The sequence below is a fragment of the Talpa europaea genome (assembly GCF_964194135.1).
Source record: "Talpa europaea genome assembly, chromosome: 16".
Lineage (NCBI taxonomy): Eukaryota > Metazoa > Chordata > Mammalia > Eulipotyphla > Talpidae > Talpa > Talpa europaea.
In genome coordinates, this window is record NC_140084.1 from 13,524,368 (window position 1) to 13,551,141 (window position 26,774).

A 26,774-nucleotide genomic window follows, 5' to 3' on the forward strand; every position below is an offset into this window, starting at 1 on the left:
AATCCAGCGTTGTACTTAGTAACTCCATGATCTGCTCAAATAGTTTCAATTTCCTGTTCTTGTTTTCTCATCTGCAAGATAGGAGAAGCAAGAAAATCTTTTCTGCTTTGTTTAGAGACAAGAACTAAACATTTGTTTAGCTCTGAGGGTTATACCTGAGGAGGATGCTTCTGACATTTTCTCCCTCTTTATTCATTCCATGAATGAAAGCTCGCCTCTGCTGCAAGCTTGGGTTTCTTCTAATTTGCCATCACCAATAGGTGTATAAGGACTTCAATATTCCCATTCAGATGAAAATCTAGCACAGTATCAACCGAATTATTTATTTCATCTTTTTTTATTTTTTACATTATTGCTCATTGTTTAAATAATATTTGTTTTAAAAAGATGATCCTCAATGACACTGTGTGATACAGTTAGCATTCTACATTAACTCCGTTATTGAAATATTTTAATATTCTGATGAGAAATAGTAGTATCTAGGGATCACCCACTGGAAGAGTGATTTTTTTGGTTGTTTTTGATCTTCTGAATTCAACTTTATATCTTTGCACTGTTTCGGTTTGGTTTGAGTGTGTGTGTGTGTGTGTGTGTGCATGTGCATGTGTGCACACGTGTGCATGTGTGCACACGCACCTTTTCTTCAGTGTCCCATCATTTTTCATTTGGGCCTTTTGGGAATTGTTATGAAGGAATTTGATGGTCGCCTGCTGCTGCGTGCTCACAGCATGATGTATTCATCAAAATAGATCCATCCACAGCATTCAATTTGTGCATTTGTACTCCTGATGCACTAAAATAGGAAATGCTAATTTCTTGCACACTATTCCTAGATGATTTGATCTATCTGCCAAGCAGGAATGTTTCTATGTGAGGCATTTCCATAATAAAATCCTGGCACCCTCGCTGAAGAGGGTAGTTTTATATAAATAGAGAAAAACAACAGCAAGCATTTTCCCTGAGGAGAGTTTCAGCCACAATTTACCAATGCTGCTTAGTTATTTCTGTCTTATTCCATGCTTTTGTTTTGAAACATAAGGCAGTTTTACCTGGATGCCCTCCCGGATATTCATGAATTAAGCTTAGTATTTTGACTGACTCTGCTAAAGGCAGGACCTACAGGAAATCAGAAGACTCCACCGCCTCGTGCCTTCCCCCACCCACATCTCCAAAGGGGAGAAAAGGGTTAAGGATTATTGGAGAACAGAGGAGAAGGGAGGGAGCCCCGAGGAGGCCCAGGAGCAGCAGGCCGCGCCTCCGGTCCAGCTTTCATCGGCAGCGGCAGCAGCGCAGCAGCGCAGTGGGGCTGAGAGCGGGCTGCGAATTTGCAGGAGAGGCTGCTGTCAATTTCTGGGATCGCTACTGCGAGGGGTGGGCGTGGCCTCGGCGGTGTGGATGCTTGTTAGAAAAGATGCGGGGTGCTTTTCAGTGGTATTTGTGAAGAGCCAGGGCTGCGTGTTTGTGTGTGTGTGTGTTTGCGTGTGTGAGATTGAGAGGGAGAGAGAGAGGGAGAGAGAGGAGGGGAGCGAGAGACTCAGAGGTGCTGAAGATCCAGACAGAGCTGCAAGAGCTGGGAGAGGGACTAAGAACAGGACCGGACCACTCCTGAGAGCTACTGAAGATCTTTGGGGGAGCCCTATAAATGTGAACATGGGGTCTGTCACTGGAGCTGTCCTCAAGATGCTACTTCTGTTATCTACTCAAAATTGGACCAGAGTCCTAGCTGGGAATTCCTGTAAGTATACAGCAAAGGATTTAAAACTTGCAGGGGGGCTCTCTGCAAAACTTTAATTCTGTTGTTTTTATCATTGTTATTTGCATGTGGAATTGCTGCAAAGCATATTGCTATTAAGGAAGGATCACTTAGAAATCTTGCAGATAGGACTGGATTTACACATGTCTTTTCTCTTGGTCTAGTCAAAATATGCAAAGTGTCATTTCTCTTTTTGTCTATGAGCCGAGAGAATCTTCTCCTCTGGTCTTTGAATATTCATTGAAAAATCTCAAGTTCTAGTAAGACATTAAATTAGCATCTTAACCAGGAAAGAGCCTACGAATGTTTTCATTTTGCCCCTTTTTTTAGGATTACTGAATTTTATTGGAATTATGTTGAGCAGGAAAAACAACTGGCAGACTTTACATTCTGCTGCATTAGCTTGGATCCCTGAAGTTTGCCATTTGGCGGACCGATGGCTGGCTGCATCTTTCAAATGATGCCCGGCTAATAACTGAAAATGTACTGCAGAATTCAGGAGCAGAATTGGTGGAGATAAAGCTCAATGTGAAGGACTGTGCCCTCCCTGGTAAAAGAGTAAGAATTGTGCATTCCTAAAAGAAAGGGCTTGATTCTACATTTTGCTGAAAGAAAAAACATTCCGGCGATTTTTCAAAACTAGTCTTCAGTGGTTGGATTTTTTAACTTTATAAGTTTGTGATTGAATATTCTGAGTGAATGGATTCAGGGTATATTTAGTAAGACCTTATATTTCATTTAAGAATCATCCAAAATAATGGGGAAGGAGTCCCTTGGTCCACTTTCCATTAAAGTTCTCAAAGTTACATTTGGGTGTTTGGGTTAAAATCTCTAAATGAGTGAATTTTCTCCTCCTTGATGAATGATAAATAAGCTTTGCAAATACAACTTTTTACCTCCTTCTTGGATTTTAATGGAAAAGCTCATTTGCTTTTCAAGAAAAGGCTGAGGCCTGTTCAGGAATCGATGTCACTGCTCTGTGACCAGGTTTTGGTTCTGGGGGGAGTCACAAATAAGCCAGGAGTCAGGAGTTCCCTGTGGCACATCCCTTGAAGACATTAAAGGGCCCCGATGTGGGGGGAACGCATTGATGACCTTGCTGGCTCAAGTCAGATTTCCAGGGACACTGCAGGGCTCTGTGACTTTGTGCTTCCATTCAGTTTTAGCTCATTTAAAGCCATGGTGTAGCTCTCTCTCTCAGAGAGGCGACTCCACTCCACATGCTGCACCGTTGTTTCAGATTCCATCTTAATTTGGGTTTATGAGAATCCCATGAACCCATAAAACATGCCTCTCTTCACTGGATCAACATCTGGGAATGCTGTAACGGTAGCATTGGACTAGCCTTTCAACAAATAGACAGCAATAGAGACACATATCTGCCAAGTTGGGTCGAAAAGGAATAAGTAATTCATCCTCCAACTACTGAAGTTCAACAAAAAAGGAAGGCACTAGAGGTCACTCTTACAATGTGAAGCACATCTCTGGAATTATCCTTGCCTTAGGAAAGCAGAGCTCAGTCTGCCCTGGAAGCAGTTTTGTCTTTCTAATCCTCTGGCCAGAGTGTTTGGGTCTGCAGCATACTCAGAGGGTTGATTGGGCCTCTGGTGGTTTATGTTTGTTTTCTTAAAGTCCAAATAAAAGGCAGACTGATATTACATGGCTTTCTTTTGTAATATATGTTCTTAGTAAAGGAAAGGTGCACTGTTGAGCTCTCAGGAGAACTGAATACTCATGGCTCCTTGTCTGTGGCTGGACCTCTGTCATGGACACTTAATTTTTCCATCCATTTTCTATATTCTTTCAGCCTTGGTTTGTTCAGGCAGTAATTTAATGTTCTTTGAAACATGATAAACGTCAAGATCCGGTAAACTTTTAAATTACTTGACACATCTTGACGTATCAAAATGCAATGAAATGACTTCAGATGACTAAAGTTGTGTCTAGTAATTTTCAACTAAAATCACTTTCTGTAGTTAAAAGAAGATATCCATATCCTAATTTTTATTTTGTTTTTCAATATTTGGTAAGTTTCTTTCTTTATTATTTTAAGGAAGCAAGGTCTATTTATTACCAAGTCATGGTACTCCTTATGTTCTATCCTTTTTGGAAGAACAAGCATGTAAGTTTCCCAGCAAGGATGGAATTTAATGTATAGGCATGCGACCACCAGCAAGCATTTGAAATTTTCAGGTGTTACTACTAACTACAATAATTCTTCTGGACAAGACTTTATATTAAAACTTGAATCAATCTGGAATACCAATATTGAAGTCAGGGAGAACTGAATATAAATAAAGAAAATTAAAGGTTTGTATGTCAGATGAATACAAAGACCTTCTCTCTTTTCTGAACAGCTCGTTTACCAAGAGCTTGTCTATCACCCACTGAGTCAGCTCAAAGCTGCCAATGTAACAGCTTCCACAGGACAGGCCTCTGTCCCCTAGGGCCAGCTCAGGGACTCGGTGAACTGTAATTTGAATATTAGTTGATCTAATTAACCAATGGGGTTTCTGTGCAAGCACATCCCCATACATACACATACATACACACGTGTGTTCATATATATGTGTGTGTGTGTATATGTATATACATAAGTATAAGCCACTAGACCCAGGCATACACACATTTTTGGTGGCTTTGCTTACTCTACCTCTGTCTAAAGGTGAAATATATTAAATAGACCACATCCTTTGCCTACTCATACCCTTTCAAAAACTGTGAACCAGTTCTAGATCTGTTCTCTTTGTATATGTTGAGGTGTTCCTTTCACAAAAGTTTTAAGCCAATCCTCCTTGTAGGTCTTGGTCTTTGAGAAGGTGTAGAGTCTGTTGTTGACATTTTTACCTGCATCAAGAGAAATGCACAGAGAAGAGAGCCATCTCTTTATTTTAAAACTGCTCTTATCGATCTATAGTTTTTTTCCTAAACATTAGACTTGCTGCAGAAGGGGTTGACTCACCCCAAAAGATGGAACAGGTATAAGCAGAAGGCAAATAAAGTTTTGCTTTTATTTTAACTCTTGCAGATCATGTGATGGAGGCTCCCAGGTCTCAGGTATGCTGAGCCTTGCTCAGAATTTTAATGCTCACCAAATGGCTTAGGAATGACTTAATTAGAAGCTAACTTCTCATTGGGTTCTTGCTTTTCTCTAATTGAAGCAAAGACTGCGTATGAAGTCTACCCTGAAAGAAGCATTAAAGATATCTTAAGGTCAGCAATAGATGAAGATAACTGCTTGAGTAGATGATCACTCTTGCGGGCTCTGGGTTGCAACTTGAAGGCTACTGGACAGATTCTGAAATTGTTAACGCAAAACCTTGCAATGCTGCCTAGAAGCTTCCTTTTTGTCCTCCTCTTTCAAGAGCAAAAAGTAACTAGAATACAACAGTAAAGCAGTGATAAAAGACAATTATATGATGCAAAACATAACTCACTAGCCTTTAGATATGAAAATGAGCATGCACTTTGGCTCACTTTTCTAGCAGCAATACTGATTTGTTCTCATCAATTTGGTGCATTCTGCCCACTCCTGATTGTCACCATCCCAACCCCTCCTGATAAAGACAACACAGCTCAAAGCTAACATGGGGATGGAGATCAAACATCACTTCTACATGACACCCACTGCTTACTCTAGGTAATAAACTTTTAAATGTCTTCTAAGATTAATGTCAGAATTTGTATCATATATAAACAACTCCTTTATGGAAGCCAATCTCTATATCAAGATGGAATGATTTACTTCTGCAGTGAAAACAGGCTAATGAAATTGTGTAACCTCAGTTATAAGGGGATATAATGTTTAGTTCAAAGGTTGGTAAAATGCTGGCCATGGGCCCAATCTGGGCCCCTGCCTATTTTGTAAATCTTGTGAATTAATAAAGGCCTTTATATTTTGAATTGTTTGAAAAGAATTATTTGCAGTTCAAAATAATTATATGAAATTTAAATTTAAGCTATCCATCCCTATGAGAAGATCTATCTGACAAAAATTTATATTCAGTTTTTACTCTTATGTTTGCGACTTTGTCAATACAATTTTCTTAAAATTGATTTCCCTCTTGTTTTATAAGGGCCTACATGATATTCTTCACTATCTGACCCTTAATAAGAAAAGCTCATCAACCCCTGATTTAAATACAGTATAAATAATGGTGAGACTTGGAGATTGTATACATTATATTGCTATCACACAATTTTGTCTTAGTCAGCACATAAATGCACACTTGTGTGTTTTTGGACCCAAAGACAACACTGCTTTTGCCAGGAATGATACAGAAGAAATCTTCAATTTAGTATCTTTCTTCCTGTATTTGTTTTTAGAGACTTACTGTGCAGAATCCTTCTATTTCAATGGTTATCAATTATTTGCAACTGTTTGTGAAGTGTCCGCAGTTATGGTTATGAGAGGGCCACTTTCAATCTCATGTAATCCCCATTAATATAAGAAGTTTAATGCAGTGTATAGGTAGTTGCAGCTGAGTTTTTATTTTTTTTTTAAAAAAATCCTATTGTGATTGTATGTTTCCATGAATGTAAAACATTCCAGTCCATACTAATCAGAAACTTGCATTTGGAACCTCTGTTTGTCCGAGGGAGGTGATCACACTGGAAGAATATACTGTCCTCCATCACTTTTATAGCAGCAGTGTCCTAAAAATTCTAAAATTGTTAAATTTTCTATAATAAATTAAAAACTGGCTTTTCACTTAAGCACTGCCCACTGAGAATTCATAATAATGAAGCAGGTGTCTTTCACTACTCATGCCAACATAATTAATTTTTATGTAAATACCGTGTCCATTTGGGATTGTGTTTATTTTTCATTTCCAAGAACTGATCACTGGCCTCATTTTATTTACACTACATTGTTAACTGCAGTATTTTTTAAAGTTATAAAATATACTGGACTATACATTTAAAAAATTCTTTTCAATCCAAAATTCATGGTTGCTTTTTTTTTCAAACTAAATATCCATGTTAAAACAGTTGTTCATAATATTTTTAGTGGTTCTACTCTAGTGAAGATTTCTGCCTTATCAAAAGACCAATTTTCAAATCAAAGCCAACCTGAAACTGTCCTATAGAGCTCACTGACTTGGCGTCAGCAAAAATTGTGACTATCTCATGACTGCCCCTGTAAACAAATGACTCCGGGCAGAGATGCTGGCATTACAATGCCTCTGATTTTCTTTTCTTTCTTCTTCTTCTTTATTTTTTTTTTACAATAGAATATCAGTCTTATTTTACAAATCATCTATTTTTCTCGTTTCCTTACTGTATTTAGACTTTGAATCTAACTTATCTCACATCAATCAATACTGGGGTGTGAGTATTGTCCACTAATGAGTCATATGACCTTTAGTTTGCCAGTTAGGTTTTCTAAGAAGTTCTTCATTACCCTTTTCGAAAATCTTTTCCTTTCCTTCTTAGTGATTACAAGTTTGCCTAATGGCCCAGCCTCTAAAAAACGGGAGGAAGAAAAAGTACAAAATATGTAATATGCTACTAAGTCTCAGACATGCGTATTCAGATTGGTAGGTAAATGTTTCTGGTGAAATATTAATTAATGCCAACATTAATCTGATTTTCAGTGGCCTGGTTTTTCCTTATTGCTTACCTGATTTTTTTTTTTCATTTTTATCAATTCAGAACTGTTGGTCTCAACTTCATATTTATTTAGAATAAATGGGTTTCTTCTAGCTGACTAGTATGCTGGGAAGGGGTGGAGTTTCACAGTGCACATGCTTAAAGTAAGTGTTTCCATAGTTCATCCTGTTTGTGAGACGAAGTGAACTTTTTTGGTGGTGGTGGCAATGGGGTGAATTTTCATAGAATATATGAATAATTGTTTTTAATGGGTGTTTCAATAGGTACTTTTAGTAATATTCTTTAACAAGCAGATCTTTGAAAGCAGGTCTTGAATTGTGGTATCAAAGGCTAAGTAAGGTTAGTTCGATCTTGATCACTTTAAAAGTCTCAGAAAGAGAAATAAATACTTAAAACTAAAAGTAGACAGAAATTATGGAGTCTTAGGAGACCCTGTGACTCTCATTGGCAGGCCTTTTAAAGGAAGAATGAACTCATTAAAAAGCCTCAACTCACTGCATCTATTTAAATGAAGTGATTGAAGTTTAATATTGTCATTTCAGGATTTTGAGATTCCTTTTCAAAGAACAGGTTTAAAATTTGCCTGAACAGTAATAGTTTACCCATAACTCTCAATTATAATAAATTGCATTTCTAAATAACCAAGATGTCATCGACTATGATGACACCTTCCAAAATGTTGATCACTCTGGAACCTGGGGGCTTGGTATTGGTAAACACCCAAAATAAGAGGCGATTTTTGTTTCCCAATTGACTTTTAGAAGATAATGGTTTTGCCAGGATGCTGACATGCGTGTTAGTGAATGAAGCTATACTTTCTATAGTGGTAAAGAACATACATATAAAATTCATTACCAGGGATAGTTACAGCTTCAGCCCTCTGGTGGAAATTGGTATTTGGAAAAGGAAGAATGTGCTTGGTTGGGTGTTTTTTCTTCTCCCAATGAGTTTTTGTCATGGTTCATGGGAAAGTGGTACTCTGGTAATAAAATGGGAGAAATAGCATAACAGGAGGGAAAAATGAGCCTGTTTATGTTACACTTAATGAGTCATTCCAATGTAATAATTGGAAAAGTGAGTGAAGCCTGAAAACATTTGACATTTTAAGTAGTTTAAAATTAGTAACTATAAAATTTTTTAATGCCATAAGTATTTAATAGAGCAGTGATGAAATTTACCTCTAAGGATTTTAAATCACAAAGGGAAAAAAAATGGTGTGATATGTATCAGTTGGCCTATAGCTCTAATTACTTTTTTTATTAAATACCTCTCATTATTTGGCAATGCTATCGAATAAGATGTTATATGCTTTTAAATCATAAAAGACATATTTGTTTCTGTAACCATTTTATTTCCTGCAGGCAATTATGGTACTTACAAGGGAGGTCATAGGTTGATATTAGTTTAGAAGCAGTGTGTCAATATATAAATTCACCTGCCTTCCCAAATTACATTTATTGTATAGTTTTTAGATACCCCGTGACCTGTAATTCCATTACTTGACTTACTCTGCAGTTATAATCTGCAGAGTATTTTTTTTTCATGTCCTTCGATTCAGGGCACTGATAAACTCCCTAAGAAATTGGTCACAAGTCTTAGAATTGGTAAATGCCTGGATGACATTGAATAAGTGCTTCAACCCTGTGGCTTACACTGAGGGTCCCACGTACTGTTAATATGAACCAATTACCTTTGCTGTTCTAGACCCAAGAGAGACTTCTTAGAAAATTTTAGAGTTAAATTTCTCTGTGGAATAATAGCTGCCCGACGAGATTGAATGTATAGTTAGCTCTTTAAGACTCATCTTTAGCTTTCAAATATAAAATATATTGGCAATTATGTCGATCAGCAGATAACCAAGAAGAAGGAGCTACATTGAAAATGATCTTTAAGGGAAATGAGTTGTTGAGATGAAACTGTCATTGTGTGTGTGAGAGAGGGAGAGGGAAGGAGAGAATGTGTGTGTACATGTGAGAAAATATTGCGTGTTTGGGAATTGGGGAAGAGCCTATGTTGGTTGTCGAGAAATGGAGACTTTGCTCCTCCTGAATGTTATATTTTTAATTAAGTACGGCTGGGAAATAGAATGAGATTGTTTCTTATTTGCTACCCATACCAGAATAGTCTCCAGTATAGTGTTAAAACAGAAGGTGGAATTTAAAAAAATAGCAGGAGATCTTTCTGGATGCAGTTCAACTCATCCCAAAAAGAGGAATAATGTTGCCCTTTTGTGGCCCCAAGTGCTTTGTTTGCTAGGATGTGACACGAAGACCGCAGAGTCCCCACATATAACACAATCTCCAGTCACTTCCAGCATGCCTGTCTTTTTTTTTTTTTTTTTTAAAGATTTATTTATTTATTTATACATGCACTGGGTACAGTCAGAAGCGTGGGAGGGTGAGAGAATTCACCAGAGCCAGAGCAGGGAACAGAACAGGCAGAAGGACCGAAGTACACTGCTGGGGGTAGCAGCAGGCACGGCAGGAGAGGTCAGCAGGGCTATGTGGGACCCTTGGCTGGCTGGGATTGAACCAGCACTGCAGATGCTGCGGGCAGCCTCATAGCCCAGTGCTCAATCGCTGCGCCACTGGGAAGGCCCCATGCCTGTCTTTCTCAACACGGCCATGGAGACAGAAAATGGCAGGAGAGGTTGGGTCTTCAAAGCCACTCAGTAAATGGAAGCATATTTTAACTCTTGAAGACAATACAGTAAAGCGATACTAGCACCAAGAGAAGGGCATTATCAACAAAGTTTAACATTTTTCACATCATTCACTTTTATCTCTCTATTCTGGCTGATTTAAAACAAAAAGATTCTATCTCCCAGGCATAAGTCTGCATGAATGCTTCACGATCCTCATAATTAAGGATTTATAATTCATATTTACATTTGCCATGTTTTAGATGTTTAGGACTTAATTAAAAGAACATTGCTAAAATAAAAGCCATTCTCTCTAAAGTGGTGGTGAGGGAATTCTGTGCAAGGTTATAAAGCTGCTCAATTAGGCGCCTTTGTTCCACTGTGTGTATCATTTCTGTGCCACTTCAACACAGGTCCTGAGTCATGATCCCGTGAAGAAAACTTCATACACCTGTGAAGTGTCGGCATGCTGCCTCTTAAGTATCATAAGATGGGTAACCTTCCTGAAAACAAACAGAAGAGGGAGAGAGAACTTGGGACAGGCACTGGAATAGACATAAGAAAGAGGGAACATTTTTGGTTGCTTGAACTCATAGCATCTTGTTGGAGCTTCTCACAAAATGGAACCTGAAAAAGTAAAGTAATTTCATAGTTAAATATCTATGAGAGAAATGGAAAACATAGGCTAATACAAAATTCAAAAATCTATGAATAGAATTGTGATCACAACACTATCTGTGCTTCCCCTGTCCATCTGAGCCCCTTCCTGGTGAGGCCAGTTTGTTTTTTGGAAGCTCTGTGTTCGCCTGTGGGGTGGTTTCTGTCTCCCTGTATCCCTATACTTGCAACATGAAATAGATTAGCATGAAAAGAGTGTTTTTGGTCTCATTAATCACTGAAACGTTCTCTAGAGAAGATGCCGGCAGCTCTCTGTTTTTCTGAGTTAGCAAAATCGAGCCTCCCGTGATCATTTTCCTGTTTCATTTTCCTGGATGTGAGATGATCTGGCTGTGGCATCTGTCGTCTTAGTGATTGCCAGAGTTGATTTGGCTGATACGACTGGCGAAGCAGCTGTCCCCTCCCGCTCTCACTTCCTATGACTTTCACCCCTTCCATTTCATATCTCACAATATTTTTTAAGTACTATGGATATTATTGTGTTTTGGGGGAAGTCTCCCATTATGCCCTGATACCTATAACCCACCTTAACGTTTCTATAAACAAAGCACGTCTTGCCTAACATGATTAGGTGTTTTTAAGTTCAGAATTATTAGCCAAGCAAACAAATCTACCTACTGTGTGTGTATTTGCTGGTCTTTCCTCATTTGTCAGTTGTAACTGTTTTCTCTCTTTATAACTGTTTTCTCTCTTCTGCCCAATTCTTGAGTCCTCTAGACTCTGTCACAGGGCCTTTGCACCTGCTATTCTCATAGCCTAGTTGTCCTCAGTCACTTTTTTGAACCTTTCTGGAAAGCGTCTACTAAAGGCAAAACCTCACCTCCTCCCTCTGTGGGGACTGAGCTGATCAAACCACTCAACTTTTACCATTCTTTCCAAAATTCCTTAAGACCTTAGGTGTTCTATTCCTTTCCTTTCCTGACCATGAATCAGAACTGATTTTTTTTTTTTAAAGTCTCCTTTACAAAACTATGAAATCTTTGATTCTTTTGATCATTTCTATGTCTACAACATCTGGTAGTTGCTGTAATAAAGAGGAGAGGCACTACAAGCGAAAAGAATATACCACTAGGTGGCTTATTCTTTTTTTTTTCAATTAATTCACCAAGGAAAGTGGAAATGAACAGAATCAAGCCCAATAAACTGGAACGTTGTGCATGTTGGTAATGATACAATCCGTCATTTTTATTTAGGGGCTCATTGTTTTTGCTACCTTTTAAAAGCCTTTATTTGCCTTTGAATGTATCTCTATTATATTTTATTTAGTTAGGTCAAGCACTTGATTCTGGTCTGTCACAATCCATTACAAGGTGTATTATATCTTACTGTGTCTTGCTCTTTCTCTTTCCCTCTCTGCTCCCCTTTTATATTGAGAGCAAATGCAGGTTGATAGTCCACTAATGTAATCATTTTGGGATTGAGGACTCTCAGTGGGCAGGCATACAAAGAGTACATCCGGAGCATAAAGCTGGAAGGGAATCTGCCATCTTCCATGCCATCCTCAGGCCCCCACACCTTTACTGACTCCTGGGCCTTCCCCTTCAGCTTGGTAAACTACAAAGTTCTCGCACATTCCAGGGAGAAATTTTCAATTCCTTTGTTTCTCTTGGACTTCAGTTTTTTTTTTTTTTTTTTTAAGATTTTTTTATTTATACAAGAACCAGGGTATAGGCCAGATATGCGGGAGTGTGAGAGGATTCACCAGAGACAGAGCAGGGAACAGAACAGGAAGACTGACAAAATACACTGTTGAGGGGAGCAGTGGGCAAAATAGGAGAGGTCTGCTCGCCATGTGGTTATCTCCACGGCTGGTGGGGATCAAATTGGCACTGCAGAGGCTGCAGACAGCTTCACAGTGCCGTGCTCAACCGCCTGCACCACTAGGGAGGCCCCTCAGTTTGTTTATGTTGATTTTATTTTACATTTTCCTGTTTGGAGACTTTTCCTCTTTACAGAGGGAAGAAGAAAAACAAAATTCATTTTCTATATTTTCCTTTTCGTTTTCAACTTTATAAAGTGTGGGCCCTCAGCTTGCTCTTTTGTGTACAAATGCTCACAGAACTTGTTCAACCTTCAGCATTTTTGTGATCATTGCTTTTTTTATGTAAGAACTTGTATTTTCCTCTTCCTTTACACACATCTTCTTAAAATTATTTCTCTGTAAACCTTCATCACTTATTTAGATTCCTCTCTTGTTTCTTCCTGTTCATGTGTGATTTGGATTGCTAGAGTTGTCCATACATGTCGGCACGTGTTATTAACATTGGCAAATATTCCTTTGGATTGGGCTCTATGGACTCTTGGGTACCCCTCAGGGGGCTGTGAGGTAGACATCTTTATCACTATTTTATAAACTAGGATATTGACATTTAGAAGGTGCTTTCAAAGTTAGGAGGAACTTATTCCATTGAGTAAGGAAGAATCAAGCTGAGACTTGAATGTTCAGCCACCTTTCATAGTGCAAATCCATTGTCTTTGGAATGGAACAAACATACATATCTTCTCCATGAATTTTGAAATCATCTCCCCTGAGTGTTAGAACCATATAGGTTTCTTCTCAGGATTTCCTCTCTTGGCAGGATTAATTCTAGAATAATATGCTCACTCTCTTCCAATGTCCACAGATTCTTCCTTAGCAGGCAGCGTGAAGGGTCAGATATCATTCACTGTGTGTGACTGTAAATCTTCTCTGAACATGCACTCCTCCCTGATACCCCAACACTTAATCACCCCGTCCAAAGTCCTTCTTTGAGTCAACAATTCCAAGAATAGATTATAAGATTATAAGGGGCAGAAACAGCTCAAATCACAAAGCAAAAGCAACTCCTTTCTGCAAGATGGCCACACTGCCTGACCAAGACACTCCTCTGGTTTTGTTTCTCCACAAGACCTTCTCCTTCCCCACATTCAGGGTTATGCTCCCTCTGGGTATTGTATTAGGCTGCTAGAGCTGCTGTAACAAGACACCACAGACTGGGTGGGTATACAATAGAAATTAATTTTCTCAAAGTTCCAGAGACTAGAACTCAACGTGCAAGGACTAGTTTCTAGTGAGACTTCTCTTCCTGGCCTGTGCAGGGCCACATTATTGCCAGTCCTCAGCTGTCCTTTCCTCTGTGAGTGTCTTCAGAGAGAGCTCTGGTGACTCTTCCTCCTCTTCTCTGGACTCCTGTCGTAGGCTATCAGGACCCCTACTCTTAAGATCTCATTTAATCTTAGTTCCTTCTTTAAAGGCCTGTGTTGGTCAATTGAGACCAACTCCCAGTGGGGGTATGTGGAGGCTTCCCCCACATCAACAAGCAGTTCTCACATATCAGCAGAATATCTGCAAATTCAGCTCAATTCCACCTCATTCTGATACTATCTACCTACCTGAGTAGACAGACTCAGTCTCTCCAGACTACCCTCCCCTTTAGCATAGTCACAAGCACCTCTGCTTCTGTCCAACTGGCTGCAAGTCGGGGATTCCCTGGTCACCCTCCTCAGGTTTGATTCTTTTTGCTTGAACAACTCAGAGAATTCAAGAAAATCTTTTAATTTGATGTAGTCCCAGCTGTTTATCCTTTCCTTCACTATCGCCGCTTTGGGTGATGTGTCTTTAAAGATGCTACTGAGGTGTATGTCATGTAGTGTTTCGCCTGTATTTCCTTCTATACATTTTATGGTTTCACATCTTATGTCTAGTTCTTTAATCCATTTTGAGTTGGTTTTTGTGCATGGAGTGAGGTAGTAGTCAAGCTTGCACATGGATGGAGCTGGAAGGGATCATGCTCAGTGAAATAAGCCAGAAAGAAAAGAAAAATTCCGGATGGTCTCACTTATAGCAGGAATTTAGAAGGCCCAAATAAGGGATTAGGAAAAAGACTAATTATAATAAAGTAAAAATCAAAATCAACAAGCAACTGTAAACCAGAGACAAACTACAGGGCAGGGGTGGGGAGAAGGGAGTAGGATCAAAACAAAGGGGGTGGCAATTTTACAGGGACTATAACCAAGATGAAAATGCCTACATTGTGCAAAAAATGATGTAAAAATATATGAAAAAAGAAAACCATTTATTCACTAGATCACTGATTTATTGCAAAGGCTATAAGTCAGGAACATCCAGGTGAAAAGATGGGAAAGCCATGAAGCTTCCATGCCCTCTCCAGGGGGGCTCTTCTCCCCCAGATCTTCATGTAGTCACCAGCCTGGACACTATCTGGAGCTCTCCTTTTGGGTTGTGATGGAGGCTTCCTTACATCGCTGGTCACTGACAGTAGGACTCAAATCCCCAGCCCCTGTCCTCTCCTTGGAGGTCAGGGTAGGGGTCACAGGTGGGGAATAGGGCCCTGAAAGTTCCAATCCTCTAATCATATGTTGGTTCCCTGGCAAACTGTCCTCCTACCTAGGTGCTTCCCCAAAAGCTTACGGCGTTAACATAACAAGAGACACCTTTGTCAATCTCAACACTTAGGAGATGCCAGGCCTTCTAGAGGCTATAGGCCAGGAACTATATTGATGAAGGCCAAATTTGTATGAGAAATGTATTTATTTGGCCACCTGAATAACCAAATATATAAATACATATATGTGTGTGTATATATAGATATATTTTTTTTCCTTAGAAAGCTCACTATTCCAAAGACCTCTCTCCAAGTAAGTCACGTTTAGAGTGATGGCTTCAATATATGAATTTGGGAGGGGTGGAGACACAATTCAGTTCACAATAAACGTGCTCTTTTTCAAAACTACCTGAATAAAGTGACTTTTCGCTTTGGTGTTTGATAGAATTTTTGAAAGTTCAACAGCAGAAATAATACTTTTACTGATTGAAACTTACCCGGTGAGTGATGTATCTTCCAACTGAATCCATCTTCCAGGGCGTCTTCTGTTCATCCATTAGCTCCTACCGCCTGGTGCCTGGGGTTGCTACCACCACCCAACCCTCCTCTTGTTCTTTCCTTTTCTCTGCACCTGGTCCTCTCCCCTAGAAAAACCATCTTAATAAAACAAACAAAAGAACCTTCCCATCATTTCACAAGTTTAATATCTTTGACAGAAGTCATTTCCTTTGTGCGCATGATTCTATTTTAAATCCTCCTTCCAACAAGACTTAGGGTCAAAAGTTACTACCTTTTATTAAAATCACCTCTTTATTTATCATCTACGTGCCCACAACGTGCCCATTTGTTGTCACAAATGTTACTTTTTTGCCCTTCAAATGACATTCTCCTTTATGTCACCCAGTACTCTGTACTTCCCAAGAGTTGGTTTTGCCCTTTGTTTTCTTTGACACTTTCCTCTTATGATCTGTAAATTCCAGGGCTCACAGATTTCCCCTTTTTCCCTGTGATGCTTTTTATGTCTAGCCAAAAGCAAGCAGACCCCCCCCCCCGCCCCATCACACACACACACTCATTGTCTAATAATTTCTTTAGATTCAGTTTGAAATTTGTCTAATCTGCCGAATGCCCTCCTAGCTTCGGGAACTGGGGCAGATGTTTGCCATACATTATTTCACTGCATCTCCACACAGCATCTGTTCACCACCAGTCTTCTCTCTCACGCATGCCTTTCCATCCTCTCCAGTGCATTCCCCTGCTGGCTAAATAGTCTTTGTATTTGTCCTTCTTAATCGCTCCTAGTAGCCCATTGGGTGGTGGTGCTCTTGTTTAAAATTCTTCCTTTTTGGGAACAATTGGTGGTACATTGCTTTATTTTTTAAATTCTCTTAGTCTACCAGTATCTGCTTCTAGTAGCATATGGCCATCTTAAGATTCTTGTAATTCTCTAAGATCATGGTATCTTAAGCCATTTACAAATGTCAATGTCATGAAGTGTTCCGTGTCTTTATACCACTTTGGGGGGAAGAAGGTATTTAAAGCAATAGCTGTCTCATACCCTTCCCTTTTTTGCTCCAGAATTTATAACACTTAAAGATGGTTCTGTGTTTCTCCTAGCAGTATCATTTGTTCAAACATGAATCAGCGGTGGTGGGTAGAGATTGCCACATCTGACAGATCTCAGAAGCGCATCTGTCACCCTCCAGGAAACCAGCTCCCTCATCAATTGGTCTTGTCAGTTACACATAGTCATCTGGTCTCAGCCCTCAGCAGCTCACCCATCATCCCTACCCACGTTCCGCTCTGGAGTTCCGTGCCTGTGGCCTCTGAGGGCAGCTGCAAACATAGGTTTCACTTGTAACCATGAACCAAGTATCTTCTCCAGAAGGCAAGAGTCACTATTTATGGGAGAACTTCCTAACTGCCCTTGCACTCCCACCTTGGCCCTGGTTTTGATTTCTTCTGGTGTCCCAGAGTTTTGTCTCTTCTTTTAAGAAGAAAAAAAAAGTAATGTCTTCAACCTTTTGGAGAAAAATTTTAGCATCCCAGGGAAAATGGACTAGGATTCTTCCAAGTTTTTATTCTGTCCTTCAAAAGAGTAAGCAACCTACCTTTAATGAAAATCAACACGAAAAATAAATTACTTTGGATTGACAACTTTGAATGAGAATTGTTTCCCTTTTTAAACCAGCATCAATACTGCTGGAGCCAGTCTCTCAGAACAGAGATAAGATTTCTGGAAGAGATCGGATAGGCTTTTGAATGGTGTTCCTCATTAATCCCAACTCCTTTTTTAAAAAAGAAAATATCAGAGACATTCAGAGACTCTGTGCCTCTCACTCTCTTACACCAGATCCCTCTTATCTAGCCTGGCTCTCTTGATGCTGTGCCCCAGGCTCTTAATATTTCCTTCTTATTACACTACAGCTTTACATATTTGCTCTATCGAACAAAGCAATGAGATAATCATTTTAATATTTTCTTTGAAACGGCAGTATTGATGAGAGGCTTTCCAGTCCTCTTCCTGATTACACACGTGAAAATTATGAAGAGAAAGTGATTTCATAGGGCATTAATTAATTGGTTCTAAAGTGGGTTTCTCCTTAATTTGTAAAATAAAAAATTTAAGGCAGGCTTCTGTGATGGCACAAAGGGCAACCTTTCATAAAGTATACCTTCCTAGTTTTATAGTTATTTGCTTGAAACAAATTGCATAGTGTTGAAAATGAATGTGCTTAATCACACATTTCATGTGCTAGGCAAAATACCAGGTGAAGCACTACTAGCAATTGGCTAATGAAGGACTTGACATTAATTGCATCTTTTAGAATGAACTTTTTTTTTAAATTAAAAGAGAGTTGATGCCCCAAAACTGAATGTAGCATGTTTAGTGGAGTGAACTGTTCAGTGGTTTAGCATGTTTAGTGGTTTGAACTGAGACTTGTGGGCAGCTTGTATACTGTATGTTCAACAGTTTTTAAGCCATATATTCTTCTAAGAACCACTAGATACAGAGTAAGCTCTTGTCTGTCTCCCCTTTTGACATTTCAAGGGTTCTCTTTATTTTTCGAATGAGCTTTCCATGTGATGTATAGAAAAATAAGTATCACATTTACCTTAGAGTTTCCAGAATCTGGAGGGTGAGTGGAGTGGGCAAGGGAATTACCCTTCCTTCCTTCTCAACCTGTAAGCCAGTGACTAGTGATTTTCTTGTTCTACTCAGGCTAATAAGGTAAACTCAGAACCCCTGCCATTCAGGATCCCAAACCATATGAGGTCGAGAGAAAGACATGACTTAAAGTAACCCTAATAAAAATAAAACTATGTTATGTACCCCTCTTCAGTCTAGATTCCTGTTGCGTTACCATTTAGTAACCCATGTATTTCCTGTCATGTCCTTAAACAAGGGGGGTGGGAATTGCATGGGGACTATCAGCAAGATGAAAATGCATACATGGTGCAAAAATGAAAAAATGATGTAGAAATATATAAAATAAAAAATTAAAGTATAGAGAAAAATGGAATAAAAGAAATAAAAAAAGTCATAAAGGTATGAGAAAACAAAACCAAAAAAAAAAAATCAATAAATTACCAATAATATTACTAGAGTTAAAGTCCAATGAGATTTTTTTTTAAAAATTTTTCCCTGACTGAGAATTGACAGTTTGAAAATTTATCCCATGAATTATACTGAGTGAGTCTGTACCACGGTAGATGAACCCTGTAAATGTTCCTTTGGGACCCTGGTTATTTTTCAGTTGCACCTGAAAATGATGATGATTCAGAGAATTATGCCCCCAAAAGAAAAGAACACTTGCTAAGTTTGTCATGAAGATTCTTTGGGAAATATCATTTCCATTTTTTGTATTATTTGGATTCATTCAAACAATTCTTTGCTATCAACAACGACTCTTCTTTGGACAGACTATTGTTCATTCATTCTACGAAAGCATTCCTTACCCTTGCAAGGAAGGTTCTGGAGACTTCTGAGGATTTCACCTTTCTCAGCTCATCTTATTCATTTATTCACTCAACAAATATTTAGTAAGCCTCCCAGTGTGCTCTCTATCATTACACATGTCTTCAGCATCAGTGGTTTTGAAATGTTGTAGTGCTTGGAATCACTAACTTCTCCCTAACAATTGAGAATGGAAGTTTTGACTCCCAGATGCATAATGCTTTTGTGGTCCTATTTTATGTCTAAGGTTTTTCTTTGCTTGAAAACAAAATGTACAGTAATATTCAGGGTGCTATGGGGTGGCTGCTCTTACTGCAGGCAAGGTGTGCAGTGGCTGCTTTGGCCGGTTCTAACCAGTTCGCCCAGGACTTGCAGCAAAACTCTGCCACTTCCTTAGGAAAGCCCAGCACAGAGTGAGAGGCATGATGAGAGGCATTTGGGGTGGCTGTGGGCAGAGTACCAGAGAAAGCTATTACTTGGGCAGACAAATAGTGGGATGAACAGGGGAGCCACGGGGGGAATGCAGTGGGAGGAGCAGCCAGTCAAAAACAAACCACCCAAAAATGCACCCCGGGCCTCCCTAGTGGTGCAAGGGGTTAAGCTTCAGCACTATGACATAATCTGCAGCTACTGCAGCCCAGTTCAGCAGACCTCTCCTGTCTCCCCACTACACCCCATAGCTGTGTATTTCAGTGAATCCACCTGTTCTGCTCCCCACTCTGTCGCTGGTGAATCCTCTCATTCCCTGCAACTCTGGCCTGTACCCCAGTTCTTGTATGCATAAATAAATAAATCTTTTAAAAAATGCACCCAAATAGTCCAGAAGAACTGGCTGGAGATAAAGACAAAGAAGTTGTCACAAATGAGGAGTCCTGGGTGTGAAGTGAAGGACTAAGTTGTTTATCCAGATTATACAAGGGGTCATCTTCATATTGTGTGTTCTGTGCCTTTGATTAGACTTGCATTTTATAAAGTTAAACCTCTTGGTCCTATCAAGGATGGGGGTGTTGAGGGACGGGGGAATCAGTCCCTCCTGTGAACACAGAAATCAATATTTAGCAGGTGAGTTAATTCATTCATGTGAGAAGTAACAAGAGCCACAGAATAACCAGACAGTGATAATGGCAACAGAGAATGAGCTGGCCCCAGACTCGGTCCATTGTGACCACATAGGATTGACTGGATGCCATTGACTGAGAACAAGAAGAGGTCAATTTCTATTGGTGACTTTTACTTTTGTGTTGAGATAAATGGGGTTAGAACCCCAAAAGTATCATAGGTTAATTTTATGTAGCTACTTTCCTTCTGAATAGGATTTGTAAGTGCTTTCATATTTATTTCTTTGTTTTTTGTTCTCTTCTCCAACCTCCCTACAAAGGATATTTAAATCTATGAGGGGGGCCTCCCCGGTGGCGCAGCGGTTGAGCGCTGGGTTGCGAAGCTGCCCGCGGCCTCTGCGGTGCCGGTTCGATCCCCGGCTGCTCCCCGGCCACCGGAGGAGGGTCCCGCATGGCGCGCAGACCTCTCCTGCCGCCCGCTGCTCCCCTCAGCAGTGTACTTCGGTCCTTCTGCCTGCTCTGCTCCCCGCTCTGGCTCTGGTGAATTCTCTCACCCTCCCGCGCTTCTGACTGTACCCAGTGCTTGTATAAGCAAACAAACAAATAAATAAATAAATAAAGCATGCCTCTATTAAAAAAAAAAAATTAAAAAAAAATAAATCTATGAGGGGTGTGTGTGTGTGTGTGTGTGTGTATACAATGCAATATTTTATGGATTCAATGCATTGTGGTATGTTGAGTAAAATATTTCTGACATAAAGCTCATACAAAATATTTTCTGGGGTGACATATTAGATTTTAATGACATATCTTACTTTTTTAAAGTACATTTTTATAAACTGGTTTGACATTATGTAAGTTTCAGGTGTACAGCATTACAACTCAGTATCTGTGTACACCACCTCATGATCCCCACCAACTATTTAGCTTCCATCTGCCATCACACAATTGTTCCCTTTACCCATTTCACTCAGTCCCCAGCCTCCTTCCCATTCCATAACCTCCAGTCATCCTCTGTATCTAAGAGTTGTTTTTCTTTTGTTTGTTTGTACTGTTTCTTTATATTCCACATAGGACAGCTCTTGTTTTTGGCAGAAACAAGAACACCCAGAACTGAGGGTTTCATAGAATATTCTTCTCTATCACTCTGAGATTATTGATTTTTTTTTTTTTTTTTTTGGTCTCCTACTCAAATACCTACCCCTGCTCCACCCATTTATCTCAAATAGTAGAGATTCAGCTCTTGCCCCTTATAGCAAAAAGCAGAATTCCTATTGTCAGGTTGTTGAAATGTTTCAGGACACATGTATTCTAGGTTGAAGTTATTTGTCACATATAGAAAAAAGACCTAGATGGGAAAAAGCAAAGTTTGATCACAATTTTGCAATGTGCTCTTCAGGTTATTTTCAGCATAATTAAACAAACATTGACCAGGTTCCTGTTATGCTGAGTCCTGTGTTGGAAAACGGTTCTGCTAAGCTGGAGACACTAAGCCGCTAGAATGGAAGAAAGAGGGGCCAAGAGGAGAGAGAGGGCGCACAGGTCGTTATGATGGAACTCTTTGTGCTATTTGTGGAAATGCCACATCATTCTGAATCCATTTCTTTTGCTCCATCTAAGAATTCAGAAGCCCATAGATGAATGTTATTGAATTACTGACCATATCTGATATCTGGGTATTGAGAAGAGCTGAGGTAATTGATCCCCCAGAGAGCTGCAGCTCTCCAGTATGTTCTGTAGCCTGACACAAGCTCCCGAGATTTAAAAATCTGTGCCAGGAAACATTTGAGACTTTGGGTTGCTCTCCTGTTCAACTGTTACATTGTTAAAATATGCCCCTGGACATATCCAGCCTTGAGGAAAAACCCGGAAGGTTTTTACTCAACAAAGTTGTGAAGAGATAACCTTTGCTAATTTATGAGTGAATTCAGGGAATTTATGAAAAATAAGGAGACTTCACCTTCAAGAATGTTCTAGTATTTTGAACATCAGAATTTCAATTGCAACAAACATAGCAACTAGTCTTTAGAAACCTGTTGTATTATTTATATTATACAAATAATAATGGTACAGTATTATAATAAATACTACTACTACTACTACTAGTACTACTACTATAATGATATTACAGTATTATTTAGCTAACTGCTCTTCACCATTTAAGAGTTCCCTATTACTCCCTTTAGCTTTGGTTTAAAACCAGCAAACACATATTCAAAATTCTATTAGGAAGGAGTATGCCCTACCAATACTTATTCTCGACATTGTAAATTACTTAAGGTATTGAATGAACAATAATAAAAGATGATTATATTTATTTTTATTTAACCACAATATGGTACAGTTCTGTCCTGCCAGATGTGTATATGTGTTGTGGATTAATTTACAATGAAAATTAATTTCTTATTTTAAAAAAATGAGATAGTAATTCTATAGGAAAAATCTTAATCCTTTCTGTCACTTAAAATTCCCCTAAATTAATTGAAATGTATGTTCTTAGGCTGTGAAATAACTGGCTGTTATCCCTTCAACTTGTCAACTTTTATTAAATGAAAAGAAGCACAGAAATTTGTGATAGCTGATAGACAGACAGACAGACAGACAGTCTTTCCTCTGCTGGTGTAAATCCTCCAGGATGCTCTTTTCAGATTGCTTTACCCAAGAACTCTGAATAACTTGCCCTTTCTGATTTTGTTTGGCATCTGCAAGATATAAAAATGTCTGTTTTAAATATTTCTTTTTTTAGTTTTATTCCTACTATAAATCAGATACTAAACTAACACCAGAAATCAGGTCTGCTCTTCTCTCGTCTCCTTTTTATATCGAATGCATTATCTTTTTCTGATAACCCATAACCTTTGGAACTGATAACTTTCAAAAACCCTAAGGGACACATCTATTTTTTCTGTACCTCCACCTACCTATTTGAACCATCACAAGTTATGGGTACTTTCTCCTCCAGTGTCCCTACATCCACCCCTTCCTTTTCTTTTACTGCCTTAGTTGGGAATGTGAGACCTTTGCAACTACACTATGCATCTGAGCATTTAGACAGGGGCAGAAACACGTGAGTCTTAGTGTATTATTTCAGTCTCTGTGCAAGCATCTGACACAGGGTGCCGTGAGGACAGAGAGGATGTCTGAGTTTGAGGAGATCAGCCAAAATTCCTTGTGTGGAGGCTGTGCCAAGCTGACTGTCTCAGCAGTGACCCAGAGCACTGGACCCAAGTTGTACTGCTGGTTTGATTAAAATGTGACCATCCAGGTGCCTCCCTGGTGGTACAAGGGGTTAAGACGCAACTTATAAAGCTATCCACAGCCTCTGCAGCATGAGTTCAATCCCCGGCTGGCCAGGAGGCTACCCACGTGGCTCAGCAGACCTCTCCTGACTCGCCCGCTGCTCCCCTCAGCAGTGTATTTCAGTCAAAATGCCTGTTCTGTTCCCCACTCTGTCTCTGGTGAATCCTCTCACGCCCCACATCTCTTGTATGCATAAATAAATCTTTAAAAAAATAAAGAAAAAATGTGACTGTCCAGTTTAACCAAAATGTCGTCATAACATAATATTCCCGGTGCCTTCATATGAAGGGGTGGTGGGTAGGGGGAGGCAGAATTGAGATGAGTTTAGAATGAATTTCACAGGTGGCGATTTGATGAAGATGATCCCATTTGTATGTGTAGGAATAAGACGGTGGGCAGTGCTGGGCAGCTGCCAGAGCCTCAGTTCCAGGGTTCACCTAAGGGGAGAAATTCAGTAGGATCTGGTAAGGGAGCAAGTGAGTAAATTTCAGTAACATAAGCTCTTCAAGAACCCAATTGCATGCAGAGATATTGGCCAACTGGATTGCAAACTCTCTCCAGGCCCACACTTCAGTCAATGCAGGCATTTTCTGATATGCAGATGGAGCAGAGGAATGGAGTAACAGTTTTGTGGGTGGTGGGCTTTTAATGCCATTAGTGGATTGAGGAAGGGTAGGTAGGGCAGAATTTGATGTCCAAGTGCAGTTTGTCCTATACTAATTCCTTTTTACTGAGTGTGATTCAGTGTCCTCTGGAATCTGGTAGAGATTTTTAATCTCACCAATTATAATGTTTTATCTTCCAAAAGTTAAATAAGCTAACCTTTTTGCGGGTGATGTCTGGAATATCACTGGTGCACTTTGAAAGAAATCTCACCATAGAGACTAGAGCCTACTGTTATCAGTTTTATAGGGAACCCTGCCCATCCCATATCCTTGTAGGATAATGTACTCAAGATACTTACTCAAATAACTGTTTAAAAGTTCAGACAATAAAGTAAGAGTTGTGCCGGTAGCATAACTTAGTCATTAAAAGTAAAGATATTAAATGGGAAAAAAATGCCTAAAGCCTTCAGCAAGAAATTTTAATTCTCTGACCTTCAATTGCCCCTCTAGAGGAATGGAGATCATATCTTCCTTGCAGAGTTGTTAGGATTTTACGTGGCTGGGACGTAGCCTGCAATACATGTAACTATTATTGTTATTAGCATTTTTCTCTAGAGGGCTCCAGTTAAACTATCAGTGGTACATTGGCATGGATCAGTTCACCCTATTAATACCTTAATTGCTAAGCATGAAGTCGATTTGCAATAGATTAGATGCAATAGATCTCATATATGTGAGAGACACACCTGAGAGATGGGTCAAGGAGAGGGCATCTTTTATATTGGAGAACTGAGTGTACATTTAAGTATTTGGTCAACTCAACAGTATTTTATAAGGACTAATATAAAAATGATAACTTATAGTCACTAAAACAAAGTAAACTATACAACATTCTTCCTAATTCCAGAGAAGTGTAAATAGAAGTAGACAAAGAAAATTCGCACAAAAAAGAGAAAGGGATAATAAACATTTTGAATGAGACTTTGGAATTTTATATTTTCCTATAGCAGTTACTAGCTTTTAAGTGTGGGATCTCAAAAAGACAAAATGATATGGCTACTTTTAACACCATCATCACATTAAAAGCTCAAGGATTATTTTAAATGAATTACTTTAAGTTCTAAAGTCAAATGATAGGTATTTAAAGATTCTTCATGGTGGGATATGGAAAGGAGTCAAAACATGTTTTCTACTTTTAAGTAGTGGATGATCTAATTCAACATCAAGATTAACAACTAATAGACTGGAATGTGTAGGGCCTCCCTGGTGGCACAGGGGTTTAAGTCTCAGCACTATCAAGCTACCTCCAGCCCCTACTGCCTGAGTTCAATCCCTGGCCAGGGAGCTGACCCATATGGCACAGCAGACCTCTCCTGCTGCTCCCCTCAGCAGTGTATTTCAGTAGATCCACCTGTTCTGCTCCCCACTCTGCCTCTGGTGAATCTTCTCACCCCCCCTTCACCTTGGGCCTACACCCCAGTTCTTCTATGCAAAAATAAATAAATCTTAAACAAAAGAGAATGGAATTTGCAAATAGTAGGTAAACTCACACACACTATTGACTTAGGATAATTTCCTTTTTGAGCAAGGAAAAGTCAACTAAATGAGGAACTTATTAAAACTACATCTACAGAATCCCTTTTCCCCATGTCATGTAACACAGTCACCAGAGGAATATCCCATCATATCATAGGTTTTGCCTGCGCTTAAGGATGGGTGCGGGGCTGGAGGCGTTCTACAAAGTGCCTGCAAGCAGGGGCTGGAATCTGGGGCTCAGTTTTCGAAGTCTGCCTACTGAGGGACTCAAGCCCTGGCTGAGGAGATCTGGGGGTGGAAACATCCACACATCCCTCTAATTAGGGTTCCCTGGTGGGGGTGTGGCCATGTTGGAAGAAGGGAGGCTACAGAGCTTAGAACCACTGCAGTCTATTCTCCCATTGGGCTAACTCACACCTGCTCAGCCAGCTTTGTAACTAAGCTGCCAAAAAGCTGAATGGAAACGAGCCCCGGAGGCCAGCCAGGCCTGTCCCTTGCTTGATTATGAAACCAAAAACAATAATCTTAGCCAATGAAATGGAAATATCCACCACCTCATTTCATGTTATTCCTCAGAGAGGTTCATTGTTTCTAGTTGGTTTAGTACCCACCCCTCCTCTGGTTAGAAATAACTTTATTAAAATAGCTTTATGGGCTCACCTATTAAAATGCATTTATCTGCGGAAAAACTCCTTCTCACTAGAAAGCCTTTGTAGAGGGTGCTACTTGGAGATACAAATAACAACGCAAAATAATTTAGTAATGCAATGGAGGTTTTAATTCAGAAATGTTGAAATATTATCTAACACGACTAGAATGGGAATTGAATTGAGGCTTACCCAATTTTCCCTCCAGGAGCCAAAGTCTAAAACATGGCAGTTTCAGACTGGGAATATCAGTGAGTGGACCTAGCACATACCTAGGTGCGGTGGTTCCATGCAACATTCTAGCAACACCTTCAGATGCAACCAATAGAGAGGTGCCCAATAGAGATGCGCCCAATAGAGACACGCCCACCAGGGACACGCTCACTAGAGACACGCCCCTTTCTGCTTTCCTGGTCAATCGTGGCCGCACAATTTCTGCACCATACTCCATCTTGAATTCTGCTTTTCCCAGCAGATGAAACAAATAACTAAATCTCCAAGAGGTGGAAAAAATGGCCTCCTGAAACATTTTTGTATCTTAATAGGAAACATAATTGTTTCTTAATAGGAAAATGACAGATGAGAAGGATATTTTACTTCTAAGTTAATACCTCTGTGCCAATTTTTTAAAAATATTTTTCATTGCGTTAGTATTGGTTC

The 26,774-nt window shown here is 39.5% G+C and overlaps 1 protein-coding gene across 6 annotated transcripts in view; it reads left to right on the forward strand.

The window, feature by feature from the left end:
* Positions 1 to 1,650: 1,650 nt before the first annotated feature.
* CNTNAP4 (contactin associated protein family member 4) overlaps positions 1,651 to 26,774 on the forward strand; it is a gene marked incomplete at both ends in the record, with an annotated part of 238,429 nt that continues 213,305 nt past the window's right edge. For all 6 annotated transcript variants that reach the window (XM_084257952.1, XM_084257953.1, XM_084257957.1 and 3 more), the window contains one exon: positions 1,651 to 1,735. In XM_084257952.1, coding sequence (XP_084114078.1) covers positions 1,651 to 1,735 — 85 coding nt within the window. The remainder of the gene's footprint in view (positions 1,736 to 26,774) is intronic.